This window comes from Peromyscus leucopus, chromosome 14 (assembly GCF_004664715.2).
Source record: "Peromyscus leucopus breed LL Stock chromosome 14, UCI_PerLeu_2.1, whole genome shotgun sequence".
Classification (NCBI taxonomy): domain Eukaryota; kingdom Metazoa; phylum Chordata; class Mammalia; order Rodentia; family Cricetidae; genus Peromyscus; species Peromyscus leucopus.
The window spans coordinates 80,864,487-80,875,817 of record NC_051075.1 but is presented as its reverse complement, the minus strand read 5'-3'; the positions used below and the strand labels follow the sequence as shown (position 1 = coordinate 80,875,817).

At 39.3% G+C, this 11,331-nt stretch overlaps 1 gene segment (V, D, J or C); it reads right to left on the bottom strand.

The window, feature by feature from the left end:
• Positions 1-9,967: 9,967 nt before the first annotated feature.
• On the bottom strand, positions 9,968-10,569 carry LOC114688947. The segment is given in 2 exon segments: positions 9,968-10,353; positions 10,453-10,569. Coding segments are annotated over 2 exon segments (432 nt in total).
• Positions 10,570-11,331: the final 762 nt, after the last annotated feature.

The following is an 11,331-nucleotide window of genomic DNA, read 5'->3' as shown; positions in this document are numbered from 1 at the left end:
AGAAAAATTATAGGCAGTATAACAGGTGGTACAGGTGTTAAGAATGATAAGCAGTGCTGGTTACCATTGCTGGTTGCCACATGGAAAGGTCATGAGCCACAACAAAACCCAGTATCAGAACTTTATTAGGAGGGGAGCAGAAGAATGAGGCTTGGGGGAGATGCACAAGCAGGGAGGAGGGAGAGAGAGAGAGAGAGAGAGAGAGAGAGAGAGAGAGAGAGAGAGAGAGAGAGAGAGAGAGACAGAGAGACAGAGAAAGAGAGAGAGAGACAGAGAGACAGAGAGAGGCAGAGAGAGAAAAGAAAAAGTGGGGGGGAGAGAGAACAGAGAAAGGAGGAGAGGGGTCTGTGTCTGGCTTTTTAATGGTTCCCATGAACATTTGCAGGTGGGCTTATGGGGCTATACCACATATGCGCTGATTGAATGACCACACCCGTGCACATGTAATCCCCAGCACACATTGATGATGTAAGACACAAGACCCCTTGCCTAGCTTCTGAACTCCTCATGTATGGTCATGAAGCCAAAGCACAGCAGAATCCCAAAAACAGGAGCAGCTAAATATTCAACATATTGAAAAATTGACCAGTCTTTGAAATTCTCCTATAGTTGTCATTAAAAAGACATTTGGAAAATTGAGAACGTTAACAGATTTAAGAGTCATAAATAAGGTGATTCAGCCAATGGACTCATTACCATCAAGATTGATAAAGATTAGTTTCAAACAGGAGAGACCTTTTGATTAGGAGAGGTGATAGTTCATCAAAAAGTATGGCCATTCCATCTCAATTAACCTGTAAGACTTACAAATGCCTTTCATTTGATTAGGCATAACCTGCCAAAAAGGAATACTCCACAAAGGTAGGGTTGAGGCAGGGTTTTGGTTTTGTCATTCCAAGAGAATGAGGGTATCTAACTAAAGAATCTGAAGACCACTGGACAAATAAGATATCTGAAGAATAAAGATCAATCATCCAGAGAAAATGTCCCAAGAAAAAGAGTGAATTGGCCTAATGTTATAGCAGATAACCAACAGAACAAAATTTAATAAATCTTTCCAAATGTGTGTTTCTGCTGTTCTCTACAGATATATAAGGCTAATGGTATTTTTCTAGTCCCAATTCAATTAAAAATTAAAGCTGGCTTGGAGTTGGAATGTGGTTCTCTCCTCTAAACCCAAGCATGCTTGTTAAAGGAAAGTACAAAGCCTCTGTCTATTTCAGAAGAGCCCACCAGGTATGGGACAGAAGAAAACCAAAATTAAGGAGCTGTTCCATTGTCACTGATCTCATAATCCTTTGGTTTTATTTTGACTCTTTAAAACTTTTCTTAAGGTATAAATATCGTCTCAAAATACATAAGATTTATATGTATTATATATGCTTTCTTTCATAATATTAATGCTCACTAAGAATACAAACTAATTATATAACTGGCTTCATCTAGCTTCCTGTACATGATTTCAGGCTTAATTCTTAAGCAGGTAATTAGGAATTAAGCTTGTGTATCCTAGGTGTGCAGCTGTAAGTTTTCTCCTGTCCTGACAGGCCTTGTTGTCAGGACGAATCTCTTTCTCCTGTGTCCTATAGCTGCTTGATACCAAGTAAACATACAGAGGCTTATATTATTTGCAAACTGCATGGCCTATGGGTCAGGCTTCCTGCAAGCTAGCTCTTATTTCTTAAATTACCCCTATTAATTTATGTTTTGCCACTTGGGGGAGCTTTACTGGTCTGCTGCCATCCTGCTTCCCCTTTGGCAGTGGCTGGCATTTCTCCCACCACTTCCTCTCTTCTTCCTGTCTCTCTCAGATTCCCTGCCTGCCTTTAAGCTGCCTTGCCATAGGCCAATACAGCTTCATTTTCAACCAAGCAGAGCAACACATATTCACACCATACAGAAAGACATCCCACAGCCTAGATGTATGTAATAGATTGTGGTCCTTTATCCCTTCTGAGATCTGCTGCTTATGGAATTTAAAATGTTTAAATTTTCTGCAGTGAACCATGGCCATTCCTAACAGCAACCTTTGAAATCTCTCAAAGGATGATGAGGACACACAATGACGATTACACCAGGATTTTAGTAATGCCACTAAGCTGACAAATACCACCCAAAGATGAACTTTGGATTATGGACTGCTCAGGATACCCTTAAAACAGTCAGCTTAGAGTATGGACCCTCATAGACTACTCCAGCCATGATTGTGGATAAGCCTTGTACTTTCCCATCACACCAAGACTAGAAAACAGCTAGCTCTCCCAGGACTTGATCATTCCCTCAATTTTCTCAGGGTCCCCTAAGATGCAGCTCCTCCAGACAGCAGGAAGTAATTTGAAAAACACGATGGCCAAATTCCCACGGGGTGTGGGTGATTTTTGGTGACTTGTTGGATGTTTGTCATTACTTAGGGGTGTTGGTTGAAAGCTGTCATTGGTCTTGGCCAAGGAGAAAACTAACAAAGGTAATTTGATTTAGGGGCCTCATTCTTACAAGAAAAAGGGCAATATAGCAATCATAGGATAAAATGGTAGATTTAAACTAAAGAGCAACTACTAGTCTCAAATATTTCATATTGGTATGGATTTTTATATATACAAATTTATGATTTTTTATTATACCATATTACATGTTTCAATTTTTTGTTTGAGGTATTGTACATATGCCACTCTTTTAAAAATGTAATATAAAGTACTTGAAAGATATTTAGGATAATAATGACAGGTTACTAGTTAGTTATCTACAACAATCACAATTGTAGTCATGTTAGATATGATTTCAAGGTCAAACCGAGATATATATTTAATAGGTATATGGTCTTCAAACACTTCAGAGACCTATAGAATATGGCATTTAAAATCTCTTAATAACACCATTCTTTCTATGACAGTGTGATGTGTTTGCACTTGGCAGTAGCAATCTACTCCAAAAAGAATGATCATCTTTGAAGAACCTCCATATATTCTGCTGATATTGTGCCCCCAATATACTGGGCACCCTAGTAAACTTATCTGGGGTCAGAGAAGAGAACATCCACTAGCTAGACATAGAGGCCTGAAAATGGTGGTGCATACACACTGTTAATCCTGTCACTTGGGAGGCCAAGATCCATCTGGAGCTCTGTGAATTCAAGGCCTCAGTGGAAACCACCAGGCATGGTGACACATGCCTTTAATCTCAGAAAGTAATGGCAGGAAGCAGAAAGGTATATAAGACATGAGGACAGGGAACTTTATCTTTTTGAGCTTTTAGCAGCAGTTCAGCTAAGATCCAATCAGATGAGGACTCAGAGGCTTACAGTTTGAGGAAATAAGATCAGCTGAGAAGCTTGCAAGGTGATGTTGGATGTGGCTTGGTCTGTTTCTCTGATCTTTTAGCATTCACCCCAATACCTGGCTCTGGGATTGTTTTTATTAATAAGACTGTTTAAGATTCATGCTACAATATATAGTTTGCTTTAGTTTTGGCAAAGTTAGCCACTGGGCAAGAAACTGCCCTTGCCTCAACTGCTGACCCCATGCTATACAAATTGGAGAAGCAGGACACAAAAGTAGTTGATTAATGACCTTTGTTATGACAAGGTAGGACATTCTTCAGAATTTCCTGCTTCCACATAAAAGTTTGTCAGATATTCTGGGCCTATAGGCCAAAGATGGGTGCCTCAATGTTGCAGAAGAAACTTGGAGTGACTGACTAGGCAGCCAGATGTCTCTGTCTTTTCCATAGTTTTAGAATTCTTAGCTCTGCGTTTCCTATTTATCAGTTAATATATTTTTCTTGAGTCTCTTGAGGGGTTGAAGACTAGATATTTATAGTTAAAGTTTTCCTTAATTGTGATAGAATGTAAATTAGGTACAAACCTTTGGAATCACTAAGGGAAGATAAATAATGAAGTATATTGTCAGAATTTGCCAAATACAAATGGACTGGGCATTGTCAATATAATTCTTACTTAATAATTGTTCTTATTGTATATGGTTTCATTTTGTTAAAGTTAATACTTTCCTTTTAATTCAGACAATAGTTGATAATTGTTCTTATTGTATATTGTGTTACTATGTGAGAGTTGAAATCTTTCCTTTTTAATTAGACAAAAAGTGAGAAATATTGTGGAAGATTAGTTTGCACTGTCACTCCAAGACTGCCCATAACATTAAACCTTGATTTAGACAGGATGGAGCCCACATTTAGCTGGCAAGAATAAACCTTAGTGTGTTTGGCTGACCCAGATGAAGATGGAGAGACACAGGAAGGAATAGGGAGGGGCTGAGAGAGATTTGATGGATTTTTTTCAATCTGGAAATCTGGAGGGAAGGGTCAGCTGATTGTTTCTCTGAGGCTTTTTGGATCTATCAGGTTTATACCCTAATATCATACTCCTAAGTTTCTTTTATTTTTAGAATAACAAAAGTAATTGTTATATACAACAATGATATTTTATTCAGGAGAATATCTAAGACATGGGATTATCATTTTATGTAAATCTTCTCTAGAAATTGAAGGAGGTCACAGGAATTCTTGTGTCCTTATCACATTATTTGGCACTTCAAAGTGCTCTCTTGAGAAATGTAAACATCCAATATTCCCATTCCATGTCACAAATTAATTATATCCTCACATATTTGTCTAATACTATATTGAGCCTCGTATTTTCAGATGATGTGGAATCCTATGGTATAACCTGTGGAGCACATGACCTGAAAGTGTGGCCACATCAGGAGCCTCCTTACTCAAAAGACCCATGCATCTGTCCTTGGATGTACATCATTGGGTGTACAGAAGACACCAAAGAGAAAGGAAAATATATAATATGATTCATCACTTATGGATTGGCAAACCAGCAACACAAACTCTTGGACTGTTCACTTAGGCCAAGTATACATATTTAATGGACTCTGTCACATGTAAAAATTTTGATAATTCCTCTATCTATAAATACGACAATTTGTAAAGTGAGACTGAGGGGCCTGATATGAACACTAGGAAGCATCAGTGAGGTAAACATTTGTTACACACACACACACATTTTAGTATTGCTTTCACCAACAATTGAGCTCAGGGCAAGACAAAGAGATGAGGTCTGTAATTAGACTCTGCACCTTGTAGACAACTCAGCCTCATTATTTGAATTATTTTGGAAACATCTGGATTTAGTAATATTTGACTTCTCTCTTCATTTACTTTAGAGTAGCAATCTTCCATCCAGTGTTCTCAGCTCACTCAGTCTCTTTCCTCTAAGGATCCAATTTACTTTATCATTGTACAGAAAATCCAGAACTTTGGTTCTTGTCTCTCAGAGGACATCCATTAATTTTTGAAAGCAGGTAAACAAAGTGTTGTTGAAATGAGAAGCAATCACCACAATGGCCAGTCTTACACATCAGCCTGGCTGGACCACAATTACAGTTACCAAGCTATTCACTAGTGCAGTTGTGTCTGTGAAGCTTTTGTGGAAATGATATTAAAGTCTCAGTTTCCTGTAAGTCAGGAACAGTCCTCACACAACTCTATGTACCTGATGATGGAAGAGCAGTACAGATAAGATGAAATTGCATTTGAGAAGCAGCCTTGATTCCGGAGCACCCCACACGCAGTTATGACATCATCACAGATGAGACAAGTTCAAGACAATCTGTGCATGCCTGGATCAGGTCTAAGGTGTCATCGCACTTTCACTGAAAAATATCATTCCCTGTTCTGTAGCTGGAAGAATCTGTCCCACCTGCAGGTACCTGAATAACCAAAGACTTAATATTAATTACATATAGTTTGGTCTATGGCTCAGGCTTCTTGCTAGCTAGCTCTTACATCTTAAATTAACCCATCATTATTAATCTCTATATCACCACCTGTCTCATGGCTATACCTGATTTTATTACATCTTACTCCTCCTGGCAGCTCTCAGTGTCTCCCTCACTCCACCTTCCTTTTCCCTGTATCTTTGCTTGAGTTTTCCACCTGACTGTAACCTGTCTTACAATAGGCTAGAGAAGCTTCTTTTTTAACCAATGGTTGCAACACATATTCACAGCATACAGACAGATCATCCCACAGTACTTCCCCTTTTCAGTCTAATAAAAAAGGAAGGTTTTCATTTTAACATAGTAAAATTACATGTAATAAAACAGTTATCAAACAAAAAATACAATAAAAATATCTAGGCTTTTAGTATTTTGCTAAATTAAGGAAAATACTCTATCATATGTCCTATTTTTGTGAGGCTAAAAGTATTACAACTAACTTACATTTTATCATAAGTAAGAAAAACAATAACTATCTAGTCTTCACCTCCATCTAAGAACCCAGAAGAATATAACATTATCTGAATACACAGAAAGAGCATTGTAAGCCACTTTCAGAAATGACATAGACAACTGACTGCCTAGACAGTCACCCAAAGATCCTGTGTAACACTGGGGCAGCCACCTTCAGCCTACTGTCCAGAGTCTCTGTCAGACATTTTAGTGAAGCAGGAAATTTGAAGGATTGTTCCATCTATTTTGGCAAAGTTCTTCAGTCAGAATGTCCTGCAGAATGTCTGGAAGGTCCTTTTGTGAAGTAGGAACCTGAAAAACCAACTCATCTTGACTGGCAAAGTTCTGTGGTCACTTTTCTATGCATCTTGCATGTTCAGTTTATACATCATAGTGTCAAGCAATCCAGGCAAGAGCACTTTTTTGTCCAGTTGCTAACTTTTGCCACAAAGAAAGCAAACTCCATAAGGATATTCTTCAATGCCCATCATCTTCTCTGAAATAGATTGGTTCTGCCAGAGGCAGATGTGACTCAATATTTAGTAAAGGCAAAGTTCTTAAAACATTTTAAATGCCATATTCTGTAGGTCCTTCAGGTGTTTGAAGATTACCTACTTAATTGAATATATCTTTGTATACCTAGAAATCTTAGTTAATATGACTATAAGTTTGATTATAGTAGATGGCTAAAAATTAATCTTTATTTCTTAGTGAAATTACAGTTTTAAATGAGTTGCATAACCATAATACCTTAAACAAGAGTAGAAATTGCATACAATATAACAAAGTTAACCTTAAATTTATCAATAAACCGAAATCCATACCAATGTAAAGTATTTTCAGATTAACTGTTGTCCCCTGGATCAAAGTAGACAAAATAATCCATCCCCATCAATTATTCTTATATTATGTCCCCCTTTTTTCTTTAGAAAGAGATTGCATTTATAATCAACTCCCTTTAAATAAAAACATTCATAAACAATATTTTGGGAATTTTGGCATAGCTTTTTCATACTACTTCCTCCTGATTGGGGGCTCTGACTTATTGGGATCCTGAGAAATTTTAGAATAATGTTTAATTCTTGTCTGTAGGAGTCTGTCAGGCTACATCATCTCATCCAGTTGCCTTGAAGTTGCATGTTGGATCATCTGCGCCATCACTCCCATTGAAGACCATTGAAGACCTCTCATGGTAAGGTCTTCCTTGATGGAACCATATTAACCTGGGAGGAATTTATAGCTTCTCATCTTCTGTGGAAACAAAAGCAGAACTCCCTTTTCCAAAGCAACATATATTCTGACTTAAACCTTGGAATCAAGATATTTCTAAAATATATAGGTTGTTTCAATCTACCAGGATTTACACTCAATTATCTCAAAGCAGTTAAAAATCCCAAAGACAACGCAATAATAAACAGCATCCTGTGTATTTTCCAAATTACATGGCTTATTGAATTTTTTATTACTCTATTTCTCTTTTAAGGACTTTCTAAATCCATTCTCTTTTTTTTCTCCCAAGCCTACATATGTTTTTAAATACAGTGTAACCTATATAGAGTTTTTTTCTTTCCTCCTGAAACTGTCTTTATTGTGCATCTGTAATCCTTTCCTGACCAGGAGAGTTTTTATATTGCTAAGCTGCATGACTAGGACCAAAGCATGGCTTTGGCTGCTGGCTCCACACCATTTGTCTTTTCAACATGGTGCAGGTAACAATGAGTCACCCTTACCTCCTCAGTTCTGGGAAGCAGTATTAAGAAGTAAGCAGCTCTGTTTTTTAAGCTCGAGATTGTTCTTTCAGACCCAAAGACAGCAGCTGGGAGAATCCTCTGTACCACAGCCTGTAGGAGAGAATGCAGAAATCTGGATGCCACTTAGCTCATGGCCTCTGGCAGCCAGCTCCATCTCTTGAACAGTTGTGGGGAGATATGTCTCGGCAGTGCTGATAACATGAGACTATGAGACTAGGAATCCCAGTGTGGATCTGTTTCTGTGTTTTAGAATCTTTCTAAAAAATTTCAGGTCTATATGGATCAATACCTGGTGGTGGATGGCAAATGTAACCAGAAGAATCTCTCCCACCCACAGGTAACCAAATAACCAGTCAGAGGCTTAATATTAATTACAAACTGCTTTGTCTGTTGTTCAGGCTTCTTACTAGCTAACTCCTACATCTTAAATTAACCCATTATTACTAATCTATGTATCACCATGTCTCATGGCTTTACCTGAGTTTATTACATCTTGATCCTCCTGACAGCTCTCAGTGTCTCCCTCACTCCACCTTCCTTCTCCCTGTATCTTTGTTTGATTTCCCATCTGGCTAAAACCAATTTTGCCATAGGCCAATGGTAGCTTCTTTTGTTATCCAATAGTAGCAACACATATTCACAGCATACAGAAAGGCCATACCACAGCACAGTTCTCTCACAGTGACGTCACCCATAAGATCCCAACATGCCAGTGAAGAATCACCAATTTTTCCCATGTTCCTGTAGGATCTAAATTTGAGTATGCCAGAGTTTCAGATAAAGAACCTACCCCAGATTTTGCAACAGAGACTACACATCGTGTTTGCTAGGGAGGTGGCATAAATAAGCCATAGGCATGATTCTGGAAGAAAGAAAATGGATGAACATGTTAATAGAAAATTCCTTAGGCACATTAAATTCAGGGAAATTATTTGTGTAAAAACAAAACATAAATATTAAAGAAGAAATCAAAAGACATGTTACCTGTTGAGTGGATCATGAACTTCCTGCAGCGAACTGATGCTCAGGGTGTGTTACTGGCTGCATTGTCCTCACAGTCTCAGTGATGGGGCTTCACACACATTTTATCATCAGTTCCACACCTGTGTCTGATGTGCACATATTTTGTGAGGACAAAGGTGAGAGTGAAGGTCATCAGGGTCCGTGGGGCTCTGACCTGCCTTATTTCCTTGTTGGCTCTAACTTTAATCCTACACAGAGTTATCACCATGGTAAATATTAAGACTCTTTTTCTGAGTTTAGGGCTCCACAATTTCCAGTCCTTTTGGATTTTTCAGGACCTGTACCAGGTCCCCATACAGAATCACTTCTTCCGTATATGATGTTTGCATTTGTTCAGATCAGCGTATATCATATATTATATAAAATTACACATAAAAATGCTGTTGAGTGGTTCAAGTTCTTGAAACACAAGAACTCTTGAGTATGATCAATACTCCTAGTTCTTCATTGCTACAAAATGCTGGGTGTGGCAGACAACAAGAAGTCCCACCTCTGAGATGTGGAGACAGTATGATCAATGTGGAACACTGGGCAACCAGTATAACTGGTTAGTGACATCCAGAGCCAGTGATATGATAGATTTTTGCCTCAAACACTACGATGTAGTTTGGTAGAGAAAAACATCTCATGTCAACATCAGCAGAAATACACACATACACACGAACATACACAGAGGAAAGGGGGAAGGGAGAGAGGGAGTTACAGAGAGAGAGGTAGAGATGGAGGGAGGGAGGAATATATAGAGAAAAATATAATAAAAAACTAAAACCACATAACAATGGAAAAAAATTAAATAAACATTTGGACACTTCAAGGATTAGTACACACTATACCTTTAAAGAGAATTCTTGAGTGTGATATGGAGAAGCAGCCAAGAAACAGAGGCCAGCACCTTAGGCCTCTCTGAACCGGCTTATTCAAGACCCACACATCTCTGTCCTAGCAGCGCCCCCTGCTGGTCCTGGGCACACTGCAGTGAGGTTTGTGTCTGAGTCCACAGGAAATTTGTATCACTGTGCTTCTGGCACAATAATACGTGGCTGTGTCTTCAGATTTCAGACTGCTCATTTCCAGGTACAGGGTGTTCTTGGCATTGTCTCTGGAGATGGTGAATCGGCCCTTCACGGCATCGGCATAGTAGATGGTACCCCCACCACCACTAATGTATGCGACCCACTCCAGTCCCTTCCCTGGAGCCTGGCGAACCCAGTTCATGGCATAGCTACTGAAGGTGAATCCAGAGGCTGCACAGGAGAGTTTCAGGGACTTTGCAGGCTGCACTAGGCCTCCCCCGGACTCCACCAGCTGCACCTCACACTGGACACCTGCAGACACAATGAGTTCTGGTTAGAAAACTGTCCAGAAGCCAAATTTTCTCTTTCTTATTTCCACACAACACACAGTACCCTCTCTCTACGAAATACCTTTTAAAATGAAGAGCAGGAAAAATGAACGGAGCCTCAAGTCCATGGTGAGTGTTCTGTGTTCAGTGCTAATCACTGAGTGGGAAGACTTGGGAATCCAGGGCTGGGCTCCTCTGCCAGAGCTGCAGGGTCAGGGCAGGGCTGGTTTTCATGAGCACAGAGGAGTCTTATTTGCATATTGCCCTGCTATAGGAACCACTGGGATTGGACCCAGGGAGGAAGGCAGTGCTCAGAGCAGATAAAAGTCATCAAAGTCATTGACAACAGATGTACAAATAGTACTGTAGTTCTGTATGGAACCTTTTCTTACTTCATTTAGTTTTCTATTTTCCAGGTGCTCACAACATGCTGTGTTTCCACAATGTCATATCTTTTTAGCGAAATTAAAAGCACCACACACAGGTGTGTTTCTATCTAGGAGCTCAGGCTTTCCCACTGTCTGAGCTGGACATGGCTTCACTCATATGTGTATCTGGGACAGGGTCACACCTCCCTGGGGAGGTTAGCAGAACACCTTGCTTGTGACAGCAACACTTTGGAATTATCTGAATTTCACATATTTATTCCACAATGCTGTCATCAGGACATGAGAGGATTACAGATGATACATTCCTTGTCACTGCCTCTCTCCTGCCTTGTGGTTGCTATGGAGACATTCCTGTCTGCAGCAAACTCACTTGTTCTGCACCCTGAAATTCTCCCTGTGACTCCTTTAAACTCCCAGTTTCCATTATCTTCTTCCATCTTTACACCAGGAAACACATGATTGTCTCATATTTTGTTAAGAACGTTTTCATCCCCCAATTAATATAATTAGGACACCTGGGGCTTTTAATTAATGTTTAGAATGACGTTGTTCTTATTTAACCAGTTCTCTTG